The sequence below is a fragment of the Bufo bufo genome, chromosome 4 (assembly GCF_905171765.1).
Source record: "Bufo bufo chromosome 4, aBufBuf1.1, whole genome shotgun sequence".
Classification (NCBI taxonomy): domain Eukaryota; kingdom Metazoa; phylum Chordata; class Amphibia; order Anura; family Bufonidae; genus Bufo; species Bufo bufo.
In genome coordinates, this window is record NC_053392.1 from 166,801,122 (window position 1) to 166,828,620 (window position 27,499).

At 42.9% G+C, this 27,499-nt stretch overlaps 1 protein-coding gene across 2 annotated transcripts in view; it reads left to right on the top strand.

The window, feature by feature from the left end:
- RHBDD1 (rhomboid domain containing 1) overlaps nt 1–26,525 on the top strand; it is a 137,208-nt gene extending 110,683 nt beyond the window's left edge. For both annotated transcript variants that reach the window (XM_040428075.1, XM_040428076.1), the window contains exon 7: nt 25,296–26,525. In XM_040428075.1, the coding sequence (XP_040284009.1) occupies nt 25,296–25,360 (65 nt within the window). In that variant the 3' untranslated portion in view covers nt 25,361–26,525. The remainder of the gene's footprint in view (nt 1–25,295) is intronic.
- Nucleotides 26,526–27,499: the final 974 nt, after the last annotated feature.

The window sequence follows — 27,499 nt, forward strand, 5'->3', positions numbered from 1 at the left end:
AGCATACAGTGAATCTCCCCAAGAATGAGACGAGGCTCCGTGTTGAGTGTCAAGCAGTGGTCACCCAGAGCTGTGCGTTTTATTGATCTTATATGACATTGGTACACATCAGTACCACCCACAGGGTTTTGTAAAAACAACCAATAACCACGTACAATACAGTAAAACACTCCCACACAAAATCCTCCCCTCTGCCTGTGATATAATTATGGTACAATGGGTTGATGTAATTATCACAGGCAGGAGAATACACAATGTCCTCTGTCCTGGAGACAACCGAGGAGTAATTCAATTATCTCTCAGGACAAAGGGAAATCGCCAATACACATGTGGAGACAATAGGACAGACATCACCACTCAAACATACAATGTCCCACCCATTACAGTAACATAGACATTTAACATATCCCAAAATGGCACGAATTAGACCAGGGGTTCAAAAGTTAGTAAAAGTCCTCTGTGAACAAAGGAAGCATGGCTGGTGAGAGGGCCCATAATCCTTGGGCAAGAGGCTGGCAACCAGGCCCCTCCAAAACCCAGTGGCGAGGTTAGTTTTGCCACACAAAGCTTATATCCTAATCAGTGAAAGGAGCAGAGTACCTGTCCAAGACACGGACCTGTCCTCCACTGAAACTGAACAGTCAGATTCCGAGAAAGAACAAAATATTGGAAGTAATAGAAATCCAATACGTGGCAGAGGTAGAGGAAAAAGGAATCACAGGGGGAACACACAGGGTAGAGGTAACTCCTCCTCTTTTTTAACCCAGGCTCCATCATATCCATTACGGAATTGCTCCCAACAGTACTCGGGTGTAATTCCGGCCCAAAAATAATTAATTTGTCCACTCATTCCCTCAAGGCCTCCGAAATAAGTATTTTAGAAAAGGGACTCTTATTCGTTCCAACAGCGAAGTTTAAATTGTTTAGAATTATTGTGGACATTAATTTATTTGTACGCAAACTGAGATGGTTCAAGCATTTCTCTAACATTGATAAAAAAACAAAGCCTTGAGTTGGGTGTTCCTACTGAGATACTTGAGGATGTCAGATTGTTGTATGACTTATCTTCTCAGGGGGGACCTCTCATAGGAGAAGGCCCTTTTAAATCTCTTAAAAACAAGAGTAACAAAACTCCACCTAGCGACGATACCAATTGCATTGATGTTTTCTTAAATTCAGTCAGCAATGACCTAGAATCAACGTTTTTACATTTTACTCCACCCAATTGCAGTAAAGATGATATGATAGCTTTAAATAATCTGGAAAAAGATAAGAACATAATCATTAAACCTTCTGATAAGGGTGGTAATACGGTCATTCTGGACACTACTGTGTATAAATCTACAGTGAGGTATTTAGTCAAAAAGATAAGAGAGGCCTGTAATTTTCATCATAGGTACACTTCAACTATGAGAGATAGAATGGGGGAAAGAATACAGGAAATCACATTGTAGGATTTCTAATGACTTAATTAGTAAATTCCTCGGTAAAATAAGTATTTGGTCACCTACAAACAAGCAAGATTTCTGGCTCTCACAGACCTGTAACTTCTTCTTTAAGAGGCTCCTCTGTCCTCCACTCATTACCTGTATTAATGGCACCTGTTTGAACTTGTTATCAGTATAAAAGACACCTGTCCACAACCTCAAACAGTCACACTCCAAACTCCACTATGGTCAAGACCAAAGAGCTGGACACCAGAAACAAAATTGTAGACCTGCACCAGGCTGGGAAGACTGAATCTGCAATAGGCACGCAGCTTGGTGTGAAGAAATCAACTGTGGGAGCAATTATTAGAAAATGGAAGACATACAAGACCACTGATAATCTCCCTCAATCTGGGGCTCCACGCAAGATCTCACCCTGTCGGGTCAAAATGATCACAAGAACGGTGAGCAAAAATCCCAGAACCACACGGGGTGACCTAGTGAATGACCTGCAGAGAGCTGGGACCAAAGTAACAAAGGCTACCATCAGTAACACACTACGCCACCAGAGACTCAAATCCTGCAGTGCCAGACGTGTCCCCCTGCTTAAGCTAGTACATGTCCGGGCCCGTCTGAAGTTTGCTAGAGAGCATTTGGATGATCCAGAAGAGGATTGGGAGAATGTCATATGGTCAGATGAAACCAAAGTAGAACTTTTTGGTAAAAACTCAACTCGTCGTGTTTGGAGGAAAAAAATGCTGAGTTCCATCCAAAGAACACCACACCTACTGTGAAGCATGGGGGTGGAAACATCATGCTTTGGGGCTGTTTTTCTGCAAAGGGACCAGGAGGACTGATCCATGTAAAGGAAAGAATGAATGAAGCCATGTATCGTGAGATTTTGAGTGAAAAGCTCCTTCCATCAGCAAAGGCATTGAAGATGAAAGGTGGCTGGGTCTTTCAGCATGACAGTGATCCCAAACACACCGCCCCGGCAACGAAGGAGTGGATTTTAATGTCCTGGAGTGGCCTAGCCAGTCTCCAGATCTCAACCCCATAGAAAACCTTTGGAGGGAGTTGAAAGTCCGTGTTGCCCAGCAAGAGCCCCAAAACATCACTGCTCTAGAGGAGATCTGCATGGAAGAATGGGCCAAAATACCAGCAACCGTGTGTGTAAAGCTTGTGAAGACTTGTGAAGACTTACAGAAAACGTTTGACCTCTGTCATTGCCAACAAAACATATATAACAAAGTATTGAGTTGAACTTTTGTTATTGACCAAATACTTATTTCCACCATAATTTGCAAATAAATTCTTTCTGGATTTTTTTTTTCTCATTATGTCTCTCATAGTTGAAGTATACCTATGATGAAAATTGCAGGCCTCTCTCATCTTTTAAGTGGGAGAACTTGCACAATTGGTGGATGACTAAATACTTTTTTGCCCCACTGTATGTGTGAAACCCTTTTGGCACCTAGGGATTGCTAGTTGGAGATCCCACTAATCAATATAAACAGGAACCCTGGACAATGCAAAAGTTAATAAATTGATCAATCAGGAGGAATACGATTTCCTACTTCCCAAATACCCCCAAATGGCCACGTTCTACTGCCTTACGAAAGTGCACAAGGAGTACGCACCTTTAAAGGGACGTCCCATTGTTTTGGGGGCAGGTAGCCTTTGCCAAAATCTTGGTGTTTATATTGACAAAATACTTTCACTATTTGTGATTGCTTTGCCCTCTTATGTACGTGATACAGGTGACCTTCTTAAACAACTTGAAGGTATCCATCTGGAAGAGGGGTCTATTTTGGGGAGTATTGATGTGGAGGCAGTGTATTCGTCTATCCCTCATTAATTTGATTTACGTGCAGTGAAATATTTTCTCTCCACAAGGGGATGTCAATTTACTGCGCATAATCGGTTTGTTCTCCAGCTCCTTCAGTTTTCTCTCACTAAAAATTATTTCCTCTTTAATGGGAGGTTCTACCACCAGCTGAGGGGCACCGCAATGGGGAGCTCTTGTGCCTCATCGTATGCAAATCTGTTCCTGGGCTGGTGGGAGGGTACCTGCATTTTTGGGGATGTACCAACAGCGGAGACAAAGAGCATTCATATGTGGGCGCGATTTATCAATGATGTTTTTGTTATCTGGAAAGGGAGTATGGAGACATTTACCAGCTGAGTCAAGGGCTTAAATAACAACACTATTGGCCTTCGATTTACCTCTGAATGCCACGAGACAAAATGACCTTTTCTCGATATATGTATAACTAAAAATTCTAATGGCACTTTTGATACTTCCATTGTCATGACCGGCGTCACGCAAAGGGAGGGAAATGGGAAGGCCCTGTCCAAGGGAGAGGGAAAGGTGGTGACCCCTGACTCACCTTGAGGCTGGCACCTGACTGCCCTGACGTCCCTAGACGGTTCCTCACCCGTACGCCGATCACGTGCCTAAACCCTGGCTTTCCCTAAGATGAGCCCTACGTAGTGAACGGGGCGGTGGGAACACTAGTCCGCACCACTGACACTAAAAGGAAAACACCAAGGAGAGGACAGACAATACAGACAAAACATATAATCCCAGGTGGACGACAACAGCAGACAACAAAAGTCCAACAGGGATCCGGAGGGTAACGTTCTGGAACAACAACCAGGGAACACAGCTACACAGCTCCAGTGGGTCAGTATAGAAGTCCAGGCAGGAAGCTCTATATCTGGCAACCAGAGAAGTGGGAGAGAGGAATATAAGGAGATTGGGAGTGCTGGACAAGAAACAGCTGAGGAGAAGGAGCTACGGATCCCTGAGTGAGGCAAAAAGGGTTGCAAGGCAAACCCAGAAAGCTACCATTAAGAATCAGCACTATCTTTATACATAGAGCGCGCAGCCACCCGCTGCGACTTCCTGACCCCGGGTATAACGGAGTCAGGCGTGGCTCTTGACACCCTCGTGACATCCATTTGCAGAAATCCCACCTCCACAAATTCCCTTTTACACTGGGAAAGCAGTCACCCCTTTCCCCTTAAAAGGGGAATCCCGCGAGGACAGTACCTTCGTATCAGGAGAAACTGCTCACAACAGTCGCTGAAACCAGCCTTCCATTCAGCACTCTCACATGATCAAGTATCCCTTCTGACACCCAAGAAACAGAACACATCCGCAGATAGTGACAATAATGTGAATAAAAGAGAGATTCGCCTCATAGTTACGTTTGATGAGGCTGCTCCTTGTGTGAGAGACATCATCTCTAAATATTGTCACATTTTGCGGATGGACCCGGATATCTGTACAGTGATCAGAGATTATCCAAGTATCACTTACAGAAGGGGCATGAACATCTGTGATAGGGTTGTGAAAAGCCACTTTGTAACACCACCTGCAACTAAAACCTGGCTTAATAAACCTATCACGGGATGCTTCAGATGTGGTGGTTGTTTTCCTTGGAAATACATGTCCTCCGGTAAGTCATTTAAAAGTAATGTTAGGAACAGAGTGTATGAGATCAGGGACATGATTATTGCAAATCCAAAGGTGTTATCTATAAGATAACATGTATTTGCTGTAAAGAATACATTGGGAAGACCACCAGGGAGCTGAGACAGACGGAGGATTGGGGAGCATATTGGAGACATAACTAACCAAAGATATACTTCGGTATCACGGCATGTGAGTAATGTACATGAAGGGAGGACAGGGTGCCTTAATTTTATGGACATTGATTTGATCAAATAGTCAGGGAGAAGAGGAAATTGGGACAAGAGAATCCTGCAACGTGAAGCATCCCAATAACCTCAACGAACAACTTAATAATAGTTGTTTTATATAACACCCAAATAGTAAAGTGCGATCCGAGTAGCATGTGACTGTAGATGATAAATTACAATGCCCATAGCCTGTTTTAGATATTGATCCAATATGTGCATTGCAGTTTAGGTGCATATGCATTATCATCTTTTTTGTTTGCTTATTTAGTTTTGATATCATTATGCTCACAACCATTTTATTTTGATTGTCAGTTTGTCAGAGGGTTCCTTTCTCTAGTCTGCTGTAAATCTGTTGTTTATTGGCTATATAGCCCTCTTTTATATCAGCTACAGGGCATCAGTAGCATTGTATTGAACAGATCCGAGCATCTTCCGGTTGCTTAGCAACATGTCAAGTCCAGTCTCCGCTCGGTTATGCCTCCGCCTGCCCCACCGCTCACGTGACTTCCACCGCATCTTCTGCTGTGAGGCGCGCGCTCTCGGCGTGCGTTTCACATGCGTTCCAGAGACGGGCAGTATGAGTCGGGGCTTAGTCAGGGCATGACCAGGGAGCATTTAAAAGGGAGTTTGGCGCTAAAGATAGCACCTTCCTCCCTTATTTTCTATATTGACCAGCGGTGATATTAAGGAAAGGTGGGGACACTTCCCCACTCTCCATTCATTAAGGCATGGACCACTGTCCTGAGGGGCCTTTACTTGGACATTGACTACTGTCCTCATTGCGCCTGTAATGTTTTTTTTGCTGAGAGGTGTGCGATTTACTTAGGCACCCACCTCTAACTCACACTTTTCTGACTCTTTAGGATAAAAACGGAAAAGTGTCTAATTTTTGCCCAACTAGGCACATTTATGCCATTTTATTGTTTTTCTTTTTGAAGTATATTTCCCTCTTCAAAATAAGTGAGACAGTGTTACTAAAATTCTTACACACGCACTTTGGTGTGTATGGCTCTTTGCTAGAAAAGGGGTATACGTTCTTTTGCCCTAGTGAGGGCTTTTGTGGTGGGGGTTGCTTCTAGGCGAGATCTGCAGATATTGCTCAGTATTGAATATACAGCTCAGCCTACTTGTCTCTGACCCTGACTGTAGTCTTGAGTGGGGAGATAGGCTAACTGGCTGTAGTCGGAGCACTCGCCCTGAAAAGAGCGACCCCCAGCCGCTGGAACCTTGGGCCTGACCTAAATATCCCTTCCTCTAATAGCTGACTGTAAGTTCTAACCGACGCGTTTCGCCATAATACAAGGAACAGATATGTAGGTCAGGCCCAAGGTTCCAGCGGCTGGGGGTCGCTCTTTTCAGGGCGAGTGCTCCGACTACAGCCAGTTAGCCTATCTCCCCACTCAAGACTACAGTCAGGGTCAGAGACAAGTAGGCTTAGCTGTATATTCAATACTGAGCAATATCTGCAGATCTCGCCTAGAAGCAACCCCCACCACAAACCACCAAGCCCTCACTAGGGCAAAAGACCGTATACCCCTTTCCTAGCAAAGAGCCATACGCACCAAAGTGCGTGTGTAAGAATTTTAGTAACACTGTCTCACTTATTTTAAAGAGATTAATAAAAGTTACGTATTATTTTATCTCACAAGGTACACTCAGTTCACGACATAACATTTATTGAGACTACTGAGCTAACAGATAGGCTGTCTTTCTTGACAGCCTATCTTACATTGGGTTATTTATATTTCCCTCTTCACCTGTATATCACCTGAGGAGTCCCGTTCAGGGATGAAACATGGCATGTCGGGACATAAGTGAGGGACATAATTAGGGTTTAGGCCCCATTTAGGGGCAGGTTCCTGATGGGGTCGCCCCTATCGGGGAGGGTGCTCTGTATACTGCTAGGCAGGGACTACTAGCCCCCCACCCATTGCTAGGTAGGGTTAACATCTAGGGTCCCGTAGTTTCAGTCCCCGAGCAAGCCACGCTGATATAAGCATCCGCCTCTTCATCATTACCCAAGTACGGCACTGCAATAGACTAAAAGCTACAGTCTGCGTTTCTGGATTTGGTAAGATCATTCCATTGTGTCTCCGGGAACTATTGTGTAAAGGTGCATACGGTATAGTTATATTTTCAAATGTTTTTATTTCAGGTTGACACAATAAAGGAGTATATGCAGTGTGATATGATAAGTAGTACTTTACAGCATCATTTACAGCAAATCTTCGGTAAACGTCCCAACATAGACAATCAGGGTAGTATATAGGAGCTATTACGTCAACCTTCCGACACCAGTCTGTTTTTAGAAGGGGGGTGAGGGGGAAAGGAGAGGGGAAGGGGAAAGGATGAGTTATACGGAATTAGTAGCACAAAAACCATAACTTGACTCCTTGCAAACCGCAAGGTGAATAGAACATAACAGTAGCCCAACATGTTCACCTCTCCTCCACAGTTAGTGGAATTAGAATCCAAGTAAGCACGTGGCGCGCAGGAACCCCCGCTGAGCCCTCAAGTAGGATCATATCCCTGAGATTGGCGGATTGTTTAGTAAGACACGCATCTGAGACCAGGAAGTGAGTTGAAAACATTCCTGGATGCATCTTCTAACCTGGAGGGGCAGTATATCTATGAAGCTCTCCCAGCATGCAAAGAATTGCTTCACATGGATCTCCTTCCTGGAAGACGCCTCTATCCAGTCCATCTTCATTAAGAAGGAGACTTTCTCAAGAAATAGCTTAAAGGGAATCTGTCACCTATTTTGACCATATAAAACCGTTAAAATAGCAATGTCTTTATCAGATGCGGCAAATACCGAATCCGGGATGTGACAGATGTGGAGAGGCTAGGGGCTCTCCATATGGTTTGGCTGTGCCCGGTAATGCAGGTATATTGGAAGGGAATATGCAACTTTATTAACGTTAAGTTGGGGCTCCCAGGGATTTGTGACCCGGTAGTATGTATATTAGGGTTAGTTTCTGAGGCGACTCCTTCCAAATACAATAGAATATTGTTACGACTGTTGATGTTCTATGGGAGGAAGAATATACTTTTGAACTGGAAACCGCCCAAGTGTCCTACAGTGGACCAATGGGTGCACCTTTATAAATAAAGACCTTCAGATGTACAAATTGACATATGAAGCAAGGGGAGTGCCTGATCGATTTGACAAAATCTGGGGCCTATGGGTGCAGGCTGAAGGTACGACTTGAGGGTTATCGGCGGTGGAGACTGTACCACCCAAGTGTGTGTATGAGAGTGTGAATGTGGATTGAGTGAGTTCTAGACGCAACTTAGCGATGACAGTGATGCTTTGTATTAAAGTCACATTTATGTCTTTTACTGTCAGGAAATATGTTAATGATGGACTTGCTTATGCGAGTGATTGTTTTTCCCTTTGGGATTGTTGTACTAAATGCAAAAGTGTTAAATAAACGCTATTAAAAAAAAAATCGGTGAGTGCCTGCGCCTGCACGATTCTCCTGTTCCAGAGGGCAACAGCCTCAATATTGTCACTGGGCATGCGCCGAGCCCAGTGACATAACCGATACTCACCGATACTGCGCCTGCGCGGGATTTCGGAGGACAAGAGAGGAGGAAGGAACGCCCGATGAAGTGAATAAATTAAATGACGTAATCGGGAGGGGGCGCCGCCGTAGGCCAAGAGAGGAGGAAGCTCGATGGTGCAATGAATAAATTAAATGACGTGGTGGGGAGGGGGCGGCGCCATTCGGCAAGTATGTGGGAGGACATTTATTTATGAGGAGGCGTGCTGGGCTTGGAAGAAAGGCGGGCTGGGCACTGCAGGGGGGCGTTACTGGGCACTAGAGCAGAGTAATAACACCCCTCTGGGCACCTTGGAACCTCATTTACATATCAGAAAAATCGCTTTTTTTATAAGAATGAAAAGTTGAATAAAAGAAAGAAGACACACGTAGGTAAGAAGGTACTTTATTGCACATTGCTATTTTAACGGTTTTATATGTTCAAAATAGGTGACAGATTCCCTTTAAACTGTGGGGGTGTGGGGTCGATCCACGTGTGGAGAATAGTCTTGATTCCTGCTGCTGCTATCAGACATAACAATTTCCTACTACCAGGGGTGTACGGTATAGTTATACCATTTTACTGAAAATGTATTTTCACCGCACTTATTTAGTATATTTTCTTTATTTATTTTAATCGTCATAAGTAAAAGTTACATTTTAATAATCTTCCAGGTCTTGTTAATGGTTTTTGACAGAATTAAATGTGCCAGGAAAATAAATGTCTTTTAATGCACAGTGGTGTATTGTCTGCACATGGACGTAGTGGGGGGATGAGCAATCTTCTGTATATTTGTTTATTTGTTCTTTCAATGTGGGTGATATACGAGTTTAAATTGAAACCACACAGGGTTAATTGGAAAATAAAACGAGAGTGTGGGTATCCCGAGAGCTTTCACTCACTGTTTGAACCCTGATGTGGCACAGAAACTGCTCGATGCTGCAGCGTAATCCCTGATTTTGAAACCAGCCAGACAATAAACAACTCCATAACATTCAGTACAGCGGCTTCTGTAGAGCCCATCTGTTTCAAAATAAGCCTAATTCTGCTTACTATGTGAAAAGCTTTGCTGACTGGCATTTGTCCTAGTTCTGGTGCCAGTGTTAACTACAAACAACTGTGCTGCCACCTGCTGGAGCCTGGGCTGTAATACAAGTTAATTACAGTTTACTTAAAGCTGTTATGCTACTTTAGTCTAAGTGGCTCATTAATAAAGTGCTTCCTCTGGCTGACCTGCATTAAGCCAAATCCAAGTACTTAACAGGAGTTTCTAGATAAACGGCCTGAAAACTGCTGACTGAGTGGCATTAGCCTGCAGATGGCTGTCCACCCATTCGTCATTTATGCAATAGTAGACCTAGTGCAGAGAGTATGTGAGATCTGTCATATCTGTATCAAGCAGATGGGCCAAGCAGCACAAGGGCAGTGGTTGACAATTTATGACCTAGCCGTGACTAAACACTGGCTTCAAGATGGAAGATATTTTTATGCTAGGGTCACGCAGTGCAGTTTTTATAGGTTTTTTGCTTTCAAAACTGAGATAGGATAAAAAAAAAGGAACATACGGAGTTTCTTTATATTGTCCTTTTTGTTAGGATCTACTACCTGAGCCATACCGTTAGGGCTTATGCACACAACCGTGTGCTGGCTGGGCCCGTGCTGCGGTCCGCAATGCAAGGGCACCAACTGTGGGGCATCCGCATGCGGATCGTGGACCCATTCATTTGAATGGGGTCCGTGATCCGCATCCAACGGTCTGCACCGCAAAAAAGTGGTGCGTGCACTACTTTTTTGCAGTGCAGAGGCATGGACAGAAAACCCATGAAAGCACTCCGTAGTACTTCCGTGGGCCTCTGATCCCTGTCTCCGTTACGCACCGCATCTCCCGGATTGCGGACCCATTCAAGTGAATGGGTCAGCATCCGTGGTGTGGGGTGCACAAGGCCGGTGCCCGTGTATTGTGAACCTGCTGTATGCGGGCCGCAATACGGCTATGTGCATGAGGGAAAATGAAGCTCCCTTATAGAGGTTGTCTGGTTTAGAAGAAGGGAGCATTCAAGTTAAAGTGGTTATCTAATTTCTCAAACCCCCCCCCCCCCCCCACATGTGCCGAGCCCCTCACCGGTAATATACTTACCCTTCTCCCGGCGCCACTCCAGCAGCGGTGGTACGGGGACCAGGAGCGGCGCCAGGAGCGGGGTAAGTATATTACCGGTGATTGGCCCGGCACATGTTGTCATATATCTTCTATATGAAATAGAATCTTCATATAAAAGAGAGGATAAAAAATATAAAAATTATATTATCCTTCAGGCGGACATAAAAAACGCCTCTAAGTTCTTTTTATCAAGTTTCTTAATTTGATTTGTGCAAGCAGTGAAACAATGGGACAATTGTATATGCAAAAATATATAATCGTTTATTATAAAAACAAAGAATATAAAACAATACAATTGCAAAACAAATGATGAAGTTACAACTTAACATCCAAAATGTACCACACGGTGGTGTTAACACACCCCTATCTGATCAGCACAGTATGATTTATTGATTTATGACAACCAGTGTCATATTTTTAACAAATGGACTCATATACCAAGAGAAACTTAGGATCTTCTGTTATTAAACAGGCTATAACAATAAAACACGAATTATACAGGAAATTAACTGTTATCCCTTGACTCTGTTTTCCTATGACAATCAAAAATATATGATATTAATATGATAAAATATTCAGCTCGGCAATCAGACTAAGGAAAATAACTTTCCAAGGGTTTAGTCCTCTTTTCAAATAATGTCAGATCTTCCGTTAACAATATGCATCTTTGCTAAGAGAGTAATCAGCATTATGGAGGCGCCTAACACTATATATATATATATTCCCACAGTATGGGGACTCTTGGCTATATACCGAGAGAAATAACTTATTAATATCATGAGTAGTAAACTAAATATACGTTACCGGGTCAAAGGTAGACAGAGTTCAGATGGGACCAGTTCTGAAGAACTTTCCTAGTAATCAAAAAAGAATAATCCAAGTTTCTTCTGGTAAAGTTTTTCTTTTTGATTGATTGAATGAATGGATGGATCAATGGATATATGGATCTTTATGGCTTTTTTGGATCTTTGGATCTCTCCCTCTAGCTCTCCTTTTCATGCTACTCCGCACACGAGTAATTATTCCCCCCCTTATCTAAGAATCATCCCCTTTAGATTAGGGATTCCCAATCAGGTAAGGTGGGTGTATTCGCATGCTAATAACATCATGATGTCATATCCACTCCTAATATGGTATAGAACAAATAATGAAATAATATAATATTTTCCATCTGCCTCCAGGTGGCACTGCGGTATTGTAGATGAACATCACAACTTTTAAGCATTAAAATTAAATATCTAATAATACTTTCTCATGACTTCGTTGACCTTTTTATATAAATCATTGAGGAAGGTCTTTCCCTGACACTTTTAATTACCTATATATCCTGGACTTGTTGGAGTTGACTGTCTTCTCCTATCTTTTTGAAATATAGGTTGACTTGATGAAAATTTCATATAGCGGCTTTGATGCTTGGCATCGGAACTTGTACATTTCACTTATCTACTCCATGAATAACTATTGTTTTGAAATAGCATTTTTATATCCCAATTAACATAAACTCACTTGTTTCTGTACCTTCTACAATACCTTCTAAATGGTAAATACATGGTATGACATATATATAAATCGATACATTGTTACACATAGATAACACATTATATGAATTATTGATTAACATATGTTGTAAACTAAATATACCATGCAGAGATATATATATAATATAATTATGAATATATAAATTGAACCTCATACAGCAGGTGTGCCTCAAGGATATGAGTCCTTATCAAGTAACCTTGTTCCCTCCAGACAGACATGTCTTAGGGAGTTGACTTACTCCTTACAGATGGTCCCATATCTTTAGCAATAACTTTTAAATACAATGTCCGTTTATGTTCACAATAATTTTTTTATATAAACTGAACTTGCCATGAACTCATCTTGGCTTTTTCAGCCACATAATAGAACTTTGGTTCAGGCTGATGTTATTCTTAAAGGCAATGAGATGAGCATTCATTTTGATTATAATGTCATTAGATAATATTGTATACGTATGAAAATGCACAACAATGTAGGGGGGTTTTGAGAAATTGTTTAACCCCTTTCACAGAGGGAAGAGTAGAGAGTGGCTGTTGCTCAGAAGGACCAGGCAAATTTATGCTAATTTGATTAATTATATTCATTACCATGTGATGCATCGGTGTACACTTGCTGTGATTTTCCCTTGCAGATGTGTAATTATCTACGTAATCATGCTCTTACCAGGACTCCCTGAAGCAGAAATCTCTGGAAATAGCTGTTTTTTGTGGAAACCATTCTAGTAAAAAGGGAATAACCAAAGGGGTTAAGCTAAGAAGAGCTTCTGTGGGATTTCAGTCCGTGTCTCCGCAACGCCAAAAAATAGAACACGTCCTATTTTTTAGAGGTGCAGACCGTCTCTTGCGGATCGTGGACCCATTCAAATCAATGGGTCCGCATCCGTCAACAGTGTGCACACAGACAGTGCCCGTGCATTGCGGACCACTTTTTGCGGTCCGCAGCATGGGGCACACACACTCGTGTGCACGAGCCCTAAGAGCTCAGTTTCCCTACAGTGCTACCACAGGGAAAATAAGGCGTTACACTGGGCTCATTCAAATTAATGGGTTATGCCTCATTCACACATCAGTGTTCGGTCAGTGATTTCCATCCGTGATTTTGATCCAAAACCAGGTGCAGCTCTAAACACAGAACAGGTGCAGATCTTTCCCTTATACCCTATGTCTGTGGACGCTTCCATCCAAGTTTTGGCTCCCAATCACTGATGGAAATCACTGATCAAAACACTGACATGTAAATGAGGCATTACTGTGTAATGTAGGACAGGACAGATCATTGCTCTTTGCAACCAATGTCCACTCTGGCCAAGAAATGCTAAACAGAGGATCCCTCCTTTAGAAACTAAAATTCCCTATTAGAGTATATGAAAATGGGTTTTGTAAACCGGACAAGCCCTCTAACATAACCCACCATTATTAAAATACGGAGTTAAATAAGGACATGGACTATGGATACATTGTCTGTATTTATCTCTCTATACTGGACATGCTCATATTGTGGAGCACATTTACTATTATGAATTAATTATGTTGTATTTTGCACCCAGTTCATGAGCATTGATGTCATACAATGTCAATGTCAGTTTTAGATGATTTTCTTAATTGACTTCATCTAAAAGAATCATCCACCAGCTCCGCCGTTTTGGTTTTCCAGCTTAAAGGGGACATAGCTTAAAGGGGTTGTCCGACAAAAAATATTCTACAGTTTTCAAACCAGGACCTAAATACTTTTGTAATTGCATGTAATTAAAAATTTAGCATAGCCACTGAGTTATTCAATAAAATATATCTGTATAGCGCCACCTGCTGTTTGTTCATTTTCCTTATTTCTTTGTCCTGCTCATTGAGATCTCCGCACATGCTCAGTTTCATCCTTCAACTGCCCCCTGAGCTGTGATGGGGAGAGATGAGAAACGCCCCCTTAGCTGCCGCAGAAAAGACACTCCCTTTGTGTCACGCCCTGCCCTATGAGAGGCCTGAGAAGATCTGACAGACTTTCTGCACGTGAGTCTATCTGACAGATTGTCTGTTTCTCTTTGTTGTGGTTTTGGGCAGCATCCCACCTCCCCACAGGTTCTGCTCATTAGCTATTTAGTGGTTCTATTTATACCCGCCTCTCACTATAGCCCTTGCGTTTTATATTTGCTCCTGGAGTTCTCAGCTAGTGTTTGGTGGATTTCCTGCTCCCCGCCCGTCTAAAGCTAAGTCCTCCTTCCTTCCCTTTTGTTGTGTGTTCTGGCTAGGCCTCAGTAAGACGCTGGTTCTTTCACAAGAACAAGGAACCGGTTGTCTTATCTCCAGCTCCCTAGCTGAGGGTTTGTTTCAGTGTCAGCAGGGCTTAGGTTCCAGCGCATGAGCATTTCCACCTTTAGGATTTGCTCATGCTGTCAGCAGTCAGGGAAAGCCTCAGGGATTGTCAGGTGGTGACCTTTCCCTCTTCCCTAGCTTTGGGGCCTAGCCTGGTGTTTTTTTTACTGTTGTTGTATTTGGTTCTCTTCCCTTCCCTCACCTACCGTGACATTATAAACCGCCCATACCTTTATTTTTGTTTCCCCTTGCTCTGTGCGAAATGGAAGCTGTTGATGAACTGGTGGATCGCATGCAGGGATTGTCTTTGGAGGTAGTTGACCTCCGTAATTCGGTTGCACTGTGTCAGAGATCTCTGGCGTCTGGTTCCGCTCGTGGGAACCAAGTCAGCCTTGAACATAAGGTCGCTCTCTCAGATAGGTTCTCTAGGGGAAGTGATAACTTTGTTCAGTTCAGAGAATCTTGTAAATTGTATTTTCGTCTGCGTCCGATCTCATCTGGAGACGAAAATCAAAGAGTGGGGATTATCATTTCTCTGCTAAAAGGTGATGCTCAGTCTTGGGCCTTTTCTCTACCGATCGGTTCCCAGTCCCTCCGATCGGTGGATTAATTTTTCAGAGCCCTGGGCCTGATTTATCATGATCCAGACTGGGTCTCTCTGGCCGAATCTAAGCTACATAGCTTGAGTCAGGGAGAACGTTCTGCTGAGTCATATTGTTCAGAATTTAGAAGATGGGCGACTGACTCTGAGTGGAATGACCCAGCACTCCATAGTCAGTTCTGTCATGGGCTGTCTGAGAGACTAAAAGACGCCCTTGCGTTTCATAAAAACCCTGATTCTTTGGAGGCGGCCATGTCCCTAGCCGTACGGATTGACGCCTCTGAGAGAGGTGCAAGGTTCCCCTCAACCAGGATGCACTATCATGTGGGGAAACTATCCCTTCTGTCCCTCGGGGCATAGAGACACTTGAGCCAGTGTCTGGTGATGACCCTATGCAGTTGGGTCAAGTCTCTCCTTGCCCTGGTAAAAGGAACTTTAGAGTTCAGAGAAGACTTTGTTTCTTCTGTGGTAAAGAAGGAGATTTAATTAATGTTTGTCCTTTTATTAAGCCTCAAGATGGAAAAGAAAGGAAAAAAGGGGTTCTTTCCAAAAAATCGAGTTCCCTTACTCTTGGTAGCGTGAATGGGTAGTCAGAAAATGTATATTTGTCTTTTACCTGCAGTACCCGATTTCTCCTGCCTGCCATGGTAGCGCTAGACTCTGAAAATATTGAGTTAGAAGTATTTGTTGACAGTGGTGCAGGGGTTAACCTTATTGATTATCAATTTGTTCAGAGTCATGGTTTTAAAAGAAGCGCATTAAGCAAAGGGATATCGGTGTTTGCTATTGATTCTGCTCCTCTCTAACTCAAAAAGTGTCTAACTCATATTGTGCAAGAAATTCATTTAAGGGTGGTTGATTCTCATGTTGAGTCCATTTCTTGTTTTGTACTGAAGGGTTTGCCTGCTCCTCTGGTACTAGGTTTACCATGGTTGATCAAACGTAATCCTACGATTGACTGGCAAACTAGACAGATCAGTTATTGGAGTGATTTTTGTATGGACAACTGTCTCGGCTCATCTATTTCTGTGGTATCCACTAAGGTGTTACCTCTGTTTCTTTCTGATTTTTCGGACGTATTCTCTGAGGGTGGAAATCAGGGGTTGCCCCCTCACCGAGAGTATGATTGTCCGATCAATCTTATTCCCGGAGCTAAATTGCCAAAATGTCGGTTATATAATCTTTCCCAACCCGAAAGAGTAGCTATGCGGGAGTATATTGCCGAGAGTTTGGCAAAAGGATATATTAGACCATCAAAGTCACCTATGGCTGCTGGCTTCTTTTTTGTTAAAAAAAAAAAAGATGGGAACCTTAGACAGTGTTTAGATTTCCGGGAACTGAATCTTATTACTGTCCATGATCCTTATCCCCTTCCCTTGATCCCGGATTTGTTTGATCAGATTGTCGGAGCCAAGGTGTTTTCTAAGTTGGATTTAAGAGGGGCTTATAATCTGATAAGAATCAGGGAAGGGGATGAATGGAAGACAGACTTCAATGTCCCTGAGGTCCACTTCGAGAACTTGGTCATGCCCTTTGGTTTGACTAATGCCCCGGCTATCTTCCAGCACTTTATCAATGACATTTTTCATCATTTAGTGGGGAGGTTTGTTGTTATTTACCTCGATAACATACTAATTTACTCACCCGATATGGAGACTCATCAGGATCATTTAAGACAAGTATTATTGATCCTTTTGGAGAATAAATTGTATGCTAAGTTGGAAAAATGTGTGTTTGCTGTTCAGGAGCTGCATTTTATGGGTTACTTACTCTCTGCCTCAGGTTTTTCGCATGGATCCCGAAAAGGTCCGTGCGGTACTGGAATGGGATCAACCGGAGAATCAGAAAGCTCTGATGCGGTTTTGGGGATTTACTATATACTACAGAAAATGTATCCTGAATTATTACACTATTGTCAAGGCTTTGACTGATATGACTAGGAAGGGTGTGGACTTCTCATTCTGGTCGGAAGAGGCATTACAGGTTTTTTGTGCAATAAAGGAATGTTTTGCTTCCGCTCCAATTCTGGTGCAACCCTGTGTTTCAACCGTTCATTGTGGAGGTTGACGCGTCAGAAGTGGGAGTCGGAGCAGTTTTGTCGCAGAGTCCCTCTCCTGGCAAATGGTGCCCTTGTGCTTTTTTTTCAAAGAAACTCTCTGTGTGAGGGGGTCACAGTCTGGGGGCCCCAAGATGAAACATATGATACTCCAATTGGATACATCTGTGACTACATTGAATAAGCTATAGTGATATAACATGAAGTTTGTGTGACTGGCCACTAGAGGCCTTTAGTCGGACAGCCCCCTTAGAACTAATGGAGCGAGATGTTGACAATTAATATATAAAAAGAAAAGTAATCTTATAGCTACACCTGATTGGCTTTCTTATTGAAATAGACTGTAAAAAATAGCTTCTTATTTATTTTGTGCATTTTGTTATTTTGTTGCCATGTCCTAACTTCCTGAGAAAAGCTACAGGGGCTGGGGAAAGGAAGTGGCAGGAGGACAGAGAGTCGGTTAGGAAATCCTGCCATATTTAGTGGCATTTAGGCAAAATATGAATATTTAAAGGTACAGTACCTAAATTAGGGAATTCCCGGCTGGGGTCCCACTGTGGACAATCTTGGGTTGCTAACAACCCAGAGAGGTTGTATCACCACTTCAGTACACCAGAGCATACCTCACTCCGTGTGGTCCGGTTGGATCACGGTGTACATTATATTGTATATAGTTTTCTCTTCTAAAGTCAGTAAAATTATTTTGGTTCACACAGCTCACTGTCCGTGCCTTAATTCTTGTGTGGTTCACTGTATCCCAACGGACTCCCTCGGGTCCACCTCTTACATCTGCTGACGAAAGAAATTATGATGTTGGGAATAGAGAGTTGCTGGCCATTAAATTGGCCTATGAGGAATGGCGTCATTGGCTAGAAGGAGCGATTCATCCGATTACGGTAATTACTGACCATAAAAATCTGGCTTACCTGCAACCGGCAAAGCGTCTGAACCCTAGGCAGGTCAGATGGTCATTGTTTTTTTTACCAGATTTAATTTTGTGGTCACTTATCGCCCTGGGGCCAAAAACGTCAAAGCGTATGCTTTGTCCCGTAGCTTTCCGGGGGGGGGGGGGGGGGGGATTCGGAGGATCCCGCTCTGATTTTGGCTGATGGGGTGGTGGTATCCGCTCTTTATCCTGAACTGGAGGCGAAAGTGTTGGGGGCTCAAGGTAAGGCTCCTTATTCCTGTCCTACAGGGAAGTTGTTTTTTCCTTTTCCTTTAGGATTTTGACACAAGGTGTTCAAGGAACATCATGATACTGTCCTTGCAAGACACCCTGGGAGTAGATCCACTGTGGATCTTATTTCCCAGAGATTCTGGTGGCCAGGTTTGCGTAAATGTGTTGAGGGCTATGTGGCAGCTTGTGAGACCTGTGTACGTGCTAAGGTGGCTCATACTCAGCCTTCAGGATCTCTTCTTCCTTTGTCCATCCCATCTCGTCCTTGGACGCATTTGTCCATGGACTTCATCACTGATTTACCAAGTTCCTCTGGGAAGACTGTAATTTTGGTGGTGGTGGACCGCTTTAGTAAGATGGCTCACTTTATACCATTATCAGGTTTGCCCAATGCTAAAATCTCGCTCAAGTATTTATTTATAACATTGTGAAATTACACTGCATCCCCTCTGATGTGGTGTCTGATAGGGGGACACAATTTGTTTCCAGGTTTTGGAAGGCGTTCTGTACTCATCTGGGTATTCAGTTGTCTTTCTCTTCGGCTTTCCATCCTCAGTCGAATGGACAAACTGAGCGCACTAACCAGAACCTGGAGACTTATTTGAGGTGTTTTGTCGCCGAGAATCAGGAAGAGTGGTCTTCGTTTTTGTCTTTGGCTGAGTTTGCCTTGAATAACCGTAGACAGGAGTCCACTGATAAGTCAGCATTTTTTCGCACATATGGTTTTCACAAATCACTGCAGAAAATGCACCAAAATGATACGCAACTGACAATACTAGCTAATTCCTCAAGCCAATGTTAAAAGCTGAGAACTTTGCCAATATCTTCCAGTCAGGAACATATCGGAGCCCCTCATGCACCACGTCATGGTGTCTCAGCACGCATGGGGTCCTATCACTAAAACGCCTGTGGTGTGTGAACAGGGTCTGAACAATGCTAGAAATTAACTCACAGCCAGGCTCTCACGTGCCTCTATAGTGATATCACCAATGCATTGTGAGGTGAAATAAAATAAAGCTGTGAGACGCACCCACAACAGACCATGTGACACAGAAGCTACCAGGTGCAAAAGAATGTTACCAACAAAATGAAGTGGCACATCCCATATACATAAAGACAAAAACTCACTGAATATGCATATGGTTTTCACCCTCAGTTTGGTACTTTTTCTGGGACTGAATCTTCTGGTATATCTGAAGAGGAGAGATTCTCTTCTTCGTTGTCTTCTATCTGGCGGAAGATTCAAACTAATTTGAAAAAAATGGGTGAAATATATAAACGGATGGCTGACAAGAGACGTATGACTGGTCTGGACCTGTGTGTGAGTGATTTGGTGTGGTTTTCTACTAAGAACATTAAGTTGAAAGTACCTTCTTGGAAGTTGGGCCCAAGATTTATTGGTCCTTACAAAATCTCGGCCATTGTTAATCCGGTTGCGTTTCGTCTGGAACTTCCGCAGGCCTGGAAGATCTATAATGTGTTTCACAGGTCTTTGTCGAAGAAGTATGTTGAACCTGCTGAACCATCTCCTTTGCCACCTCCCCCTGTCTTGCTAGATGGTAATCTGGAGTTTTAGATCTCCAGAATACTCAACTAGCGTGTTTTTCGTGGCTCCCTTCAGTACCTTGTGCATTGGAGAGGATACGGCCCTGAGGAAAGAATGTGGGTTCCGGCTACCGATGTCAATGCTAGTTGCCTTGTGAAGGCCTTTCACAGGTCACACCCGGATAAGGTTGGTCCTGGGTGCCCAGGGGTCACCCGTAGAAGGGGGGGGGGGGGTACTGTCATACCCTGCCCTGTGAGAGGCCTGAGAAGATCTGACAGACTTGCTGCACGTGAGTCTATCTGACAGATTGTCTGTTTCTCTTTGTTGTGTGTTTTGGGCAGGATCCCACCTCCCCACAGGTTCTGCTCATTAGCTATTTAGTGGTGCTATTTATACCCGTCTCTCACTATAGCCCTTGCGGTTTATATTTGCTCCTGGAGTTCTCAGCTAGTGTTTGGTGGATTTCCTGCTCCCCGTCCATCTAAAGCTAAGTCCTCCTTCTTTCCCTTTTGTTGTGTGTTCTGGCTAGGCCTCAGTGAGACGCTGGTTCCTTCACAAGAGCAAGGAACCGGTTGTCTTATCTCCAGCTCCCTAGCTGAGGGTTTGTTTCAGTGTCAGCAGGGCTTAGGTTCCAGCGCATGAGCACTTCCACCTTTAGGATTTGCTCATGCTGTCAGCAGTCAGGGAAAGGCGCAGGGATTGGGGCCTAGCCTGGTGTTTTTGTTACTGTTGTATTTGGTTCTCCTCCCTTTCCTCACCTACCGTGACACTTTGAGTTGCCAGCTTAATATAAATCTAGCAGAACAATGAATGGGGAGATCTCTGGATCCATGTGAGGTGCAGGGCTGGTTCTAGCTTTGTTAGAAAGAGGTTGCCATGTCCTATATGATGTCTGATTTTCATTTTTTACATAAGTCATGGGATAGCCTCTTTAACCACCTCAGCCCCCCTAGCTTAAACACCCTTAATGACCAGACCACTTTTTACAATTCTGCACTACACTACTTTCACGGTGTATTGCAACTTACCACCCAAATGAATTGTACCTCCTTTTCTTCTCACTAATAGAGATTTCATTTGGTGGTATTTCATTGCTGCTGACATTTTTACTTTTTTTGTTATTAATCGAAATTTACCGAAATTTTTGCAAAAAAATGTCATTTTTCACTTTCAGTTGTAAAATTTTTCAAAAAAAACGACATCTATATATCAATTTTTCTCAAAATTTATTGTTCTACATGTCTTTGATAAAAAAAAAATGTTTGGGTAAAAAAAAAAAAATGGTTTGGGTAAAAGTTATAGCGTTTACAAACTATGGTACAAAAATGTGAATTTCCGCTTTTTTAAGCAGCTCTGACTTTCTGAGCACCTGTCATGTTTCCTGACGTTCTACAATGCCCAGACAGTAGAAAAACCCCACAAATAACCCCATTTCGGAAAGTAGACACCCTAAGGTATTCGCTGATGGGCATAGTGAGTTCATAGAACTTTTTTATTTTTTGTCACAAGTTAGCGGAAAATGATGATTTTTTTATTTCAATTTTTTTTTTAAAAAAATTTCCCTTACAAAGTCTCATATTCCACTAACTTGTGACAAAAAATAAATACTTCCATGAACTCACTATGCCCATCACGAAATACCTTGGGGTGTCTTCTTTCCAAAATGGGGTCACTTGTAGGGTAGTTATACTGCCCTGGCATTTTAGGGGCCCTAATGTGTGGGAAGGAGTTTGAAATCAAAATGTGTAAAAAATGCCCTGTGAAATCCTAAAGGTGGTCTTTGGAATGTGGGCCCCTTTGCCCACCTAGGCTGCAAAAAAGTGTCACACATCTGGTATCGCCGTACTCAGGAGAAGTTGGGCAATTTGTTTTGGGGTGTCATTTTACATATACCCATGCTGGGTGAGATAAATATCTCGGTCAAATGCCAACTTTGTATAAAAAAATGGGAAAAGTTGTCTTTTGCCGAGATATTTCTCTCACCCAGCATGGGTATATGTAAAAAGACACCGCAAAACACATTGCCCTACTTCTTCTGAGTACGGCGATACCAGATGTGTGACACTTTTTTGCAGCCTAGGTGGGCAAATGGGCCCACATTCCAAAGAGCACCTTTCGGATTTCACAGGGCATTTTTTACACATTTTGATTTCAAACTACTTCTGACACATTAGGGCCCCTAAAATGCCAGGGCAGTATAACTACCCCACAAATGACCCCATTTTGGAAAGAAGACACCCCAAGGTATTCCGTGATGGGCATAGTGAGTTCATGGAAGTTTTTATTTTTTGTCACAAGTTAGTGGAATATGAGACTTTGTAAGAAAAAAATAAAAAAAGAAAAAATAATCATCATTTTCCGCTAACTTGTGCCAAAAAATAAAAAAATTCTAGGAACTCGCCATGCCCCTCCACTTCTATCTAGGGAATGTGGCCCCGAAAGTGAAAAAGAACACACAGCACATACACAGTGTGCTCTTCATTCATGGTTTAGGGAGTTCCCACAATAGCTGAGCGAGTGCGCTCGGCTATTTTCAGAAGTCCCATAGTGGTGAATGGAAAGCGCACCGCGCAAGTACAACCACCTCTCTGTTCACTGCTATGGTACGGTCATTTCAGAACTTTCAAAGCGGTGAATGGAAAGTGGCTGTGCATGCGCAGCTGTTCTCTGTTCACTTCAGGGGTCCCGTTCTGGAGATAGGGGCAGGTCCTAGATGTGGAACCTGCACCTATCTGACATTGATGGTATATCCTAGCGATATGCCATCAATGTCCCAGATGGGAATACCATTTTAACACAAATTCTGTTGGGTCACTACTAAGAGACACTTTTACACCATAAGTCTTGGCAAGATGCTCACTAGGTTCCTTTTTTTAACCCATATAAAAAGTCTGCATAAAAAAGCAAAAACAATGTCCATAAAGAAAGCAAAGCGGACACACATTTTGTTTTATTTTACTAGGTAGAAAATGCTTGAAATAGGATCATTGAGCATAAATCCCACAATGTGCAGGATTTATTCATCTGTGGCTAATGATGTGTGATAAATGTACACATCTCACTGAGGATAGTTTACATTTTACATTTACCAGATCTTTAGAAATCAGTTTTAAAATCTGTTCAATCTTCGTCTTCTGATTTCCTCCAAGGATGGCTCCCGTGGCACCCCACGACCTGAAATAGATAGGAAAACACATTTTACTGTTAATAAAAACAAAGTTTTTTTATGCAAAGTTGGCATTTGACCAAGATATTTATCTCACCCAGCATGGGTATATGTAAAATGACACCCCAAACCACATTCCCCAACTTCTCCTGAGTACGGCGATACCACATGTGTGACACTTTTTTGCAGCCTAGATGCGCAAAGGGGCCCAAATTCCTTTTAGGAGGGCATTTTTAGACATTTGGATCCCAGACTTCTTCTCACGCTTTAGGGCCCCTAAAATGCCAGGGCAGTATAAATACCCCACATGTGACCCCATTTTGGAAAGAAGACACCCCAAGGTATTCAATGAAGGGCATAGCGAGTTCATAGAAATTATTTTTTTTGGCACAAGTTAGCGGAAATTGATTTTTTTGTTGTTTTTTCTCACAAAGTCTCCCTTTCCGCTAACTTGGGACAAAAATTTCAATCTTTCATGGACTCAATATGCCCCTCAGCGAATACCTTGGGGTGTCTTCTTTCCGAAATGGGGTCACATGTGGGGTATTTATACTGCCCTGGCATTTTAGGGGCCCTAAAGCGTGAGAAGAAGTCTGGAATATAAATTTTACGCATTTGGATTCCGTGAGGGGTATGGGGAGTTCATGTGAGATTTTATTTTTTGTCACAAGTAAGTGGAATATGAGACTTTGTAAGAAAAAACAAAAAACAAACAAAAAAAAAATCAATTTCCACAAACTTGTGCCAAAAAAAGTCTGAATGGCGCCTTATAGGGGAGTGATCAGTGAGTCTATATGGGATGACCAGGGAGTCTATATGGGGTGATCACCCCCCTGTCATTGATCACCCCCCTGTAAGGCTCCATTCAGACGTCCATATGGGTTTTGCGGATCCGATCTGTGGATCCGTAAAACACATACGGACGTCTGAATGGAGCCTTACAGGGGGGTGATCAATGACAGGGGGGTGATCAGGGAGTCTATATGGGGTGATCACCCCCCTGTCATTGATCACCCCCCTGTCATTGATCACCCCCCTGTAAGGCTCCATTCATTGTTAGGGGTTAAAAAAATCGCATCTACAGCCTGCCAGCGAACGATCGCCGCTGGCAGGCTGCAGATCCACTCACTTAGCTTCGGTTCCTGTGAAAGCGCGCGCCTGTTCACAGGAAATCTCGCGTCTCGCGAGATGACGCGTATATGCGTCTAGGAGGAATGAATCGACCGCCGCCAGGACGCATCCCTTCGTTAGGCGGTCGGTAAGCAGTTAAGTAGGTTACCCAGTACTTATATGTGGATGACGTATCCTCAGGATAGGCCATCAATATCTGATCAGTAGGGGTCCAACATCTTGCAAACTCCTGGCCAGTTCCAGTGCTGGAACTAAATAGCCCCATCCATTGTGTAGTGTAGTGAACGGAGCTGGTTACTGCAGCACTGCTACCATTGAAGAAAATTAAAGCAGTGCTTCTGGCCGCAGCTACCGTAGAAAAGCTGGTCAGTTGGGTTTTAGACCTTTAACAATCAGATGTTTATGACCTATCCTGAGGATAGGCCATTAATATAAAAGGGCAGGACAATCCCTTTTAGATGCAAAAGTTCTAACTATACACCAGATATAACATACGGAGTAAGCCACAGTGATACATTTGGTGCACCTTTAGACTGCCTAAGTTTATGCTGTCTAGATTCTAGACAGGATTTGTAAATCAGCGTCTATATTTTTTCCATGTACAATTTTTTTTTTCATGTCCATGTATTTCAGGCTGCACTTTCCCTGTGTAAACCCCACCCTTTGAAACAATTCTGCATGCACCACAGAGCTACTTGGCTTATTAAATAGCATTTCTTTCTAATGTGGACACTTAGATAAAAGCCTATTTCTAGTAACGTTAAACAACCTTTTAATACCTAGTCCTCTGGAAGCTTTGTAGTCCGCATTCCGTGGTACCGTTACCGTAGTATGGAAGCATCTCTGTGACAAATCAATATGCCATATAAATTGGGAACATTATGTATATTTTTGTTTTTATTAACAGTAAAATGTGTTTTCCTATCTATTTCAGGTCGTGGGGCGCCACGGGAGCCATCCTTGGAGGAAATCAGAAGACGAAGATTGAACAGATTTTAAAACTGATTTCTAAAGATCTGGTAAATGTAAAATGTAAACTATCCTCAGTGAGATGTGTACATTTATCACACACCATTAGCCACAGATGAATAAATCCTGCACATTGTGGGATTTATGCTCAATGATCCTATTTCAAGCATTTTCTACCTAGTAAAATAAAACGAAATGTGTGTCCGCTTTGCTTTCTTTATGGACATTGTTTTTGCTTTTTTATGCAGACTTTTTATATGGGTTAAAAAAAGGAACCTAGTGAGCATCTTGCCAAGACTTATGGTGTAAAAGTGTCTCTTAGTAGTGACCCAACAGAATTTGTGTTAAAATGGTATTCCCATCTGGGACATTGATGGCATATCGCTAGGATATACCATCAATGTCAGATAGGTGCAGGTTCCACATCTAGGACCTGCTCCTATCTCCAGAACGGAACCCCTGAAGTGAACAGAGAACAGCTGCGCATGCACAGCCACTTTCCATTCACCGCTTTGAAAGTTCTGAAATGACCGTACCATAGCAGTGAACAGAGAGGTGGTTGTACTTGCGCGGTGCGCTTTCCATTCACCACTATGGGACTTCTGAAAATAGCCGAGCGCACTCGCTCAGCTATTGTGGGAACTCCCTAAACCATGAATGGAGAGCACACTGTGTATGTGCTGTGTGTTCTTTTTCACTTTCGGGGCCACATTCCCTAGATAGAAGTGGATCCCAGAGGTGGGACCTGCCCCTTTCTGACACTGATAGGTTATCCTAGTGTACCAGGTGGGCCAGCCCCTTTAAGTTATAGTAACGTTTGTCAGATTTGTTGATGTGAATAACTTTGTGGATAACTGGAGAGCAGAGCTCAAAGGCTGTGGACATCTTTGTGGTGATTTTTTTTATTGAATTTGCTGTATTATTAGAAAAAAACATATTTGCAATTATTTTTTATTAAAAATGTTTCTCTATTTGTCCTTTGAAGCCTATAGTACATGAATTCTCATACATTACATGCAGCTCAGTCCTGTTCAGTGTCCCTGCTCAGTCCCTTCATGCTACATTCACACAACTGTGAAAAACAGCTCTGTAATGGCCGTCACACGGCCTTTTTTCAGAACCATTGCAGTCTATTTAAAGGGCTATTTACATGGCCATTTACATGGCTGTCAAAAAATAGGACATCCTGGTGGCATCATCACGCTTCAGCACAGGTCCTTCAGAATCAAAAGAGGAGCTATGCAACTGCGCATGCAAGTGGATAAGGTGAGTAATTTTTTTGGGCTTAAAAAGAAACATTACAGCTGAGGACCACTATGGGGGACCATGGGGGCCACTAATGGATGACAATATGGGCCTCTATGGGAGACATATTACTGCTGGGGGTCACTATGGGGGACATTATTACCACTGGGGGCCACTATGGGGGACATTATTACCACTAGGGGGACATTATGTATACTGCAGGGATTGGAAATAATTTCTTTTTTAAAAGCCAATTAAATTCATCCATTTTTAACAGACATGAAAAAAGAATACAAAACTGCCATTAAAGGGGTTGTCCGAGTTATGAAAAAAAATATATAGCACTGTAAATCTAATGGGCAGCAATATATAACTGAGCTAAGCAAGTTTTAGGCAAAAAATATATATATTTCCTAATTTCCCTGGTTCTCTTCTGGCCCTTTGTTTACCTGCAATAACAACAATCTCTGCCCCTCCCCCTGCTCTGCAAAGGGAGTGAATACAAGTACTGCCCTGAGTTACATGTCTGCCTGCTGGGATTCTCAGCAGCATGTTGTATTTGTAGGACTACAAGTCCCAGCTGTACAATGACACTGCTGATACACACAGGATCTTCCCCCTACCTATTCTTGTGCAATGCTCTGCAGAACTCCTCTCTCAGCTCTTGTGCACAGCATTTGTCTGTTCACTGCCTGCAGCTACTCAGTAAAGCCTTTAGCCCTGAGTCTGTGCAGCTGAAGGGGTTAATGTTTTTCCTCAAGAATCCAGGGAGAGTGCAATAAGTAGCAGTGCAGGGGGCTGTGGCCAGCACAGTCATCTCTCGTGTACAGGCACATATCTGCTCTCTCAGGCTTGTGCACGAAACATCACAGGTCATGTGACCCTCAGTGAAATCTGAGAAAGCAGCAACTGGAGATGCAGTAA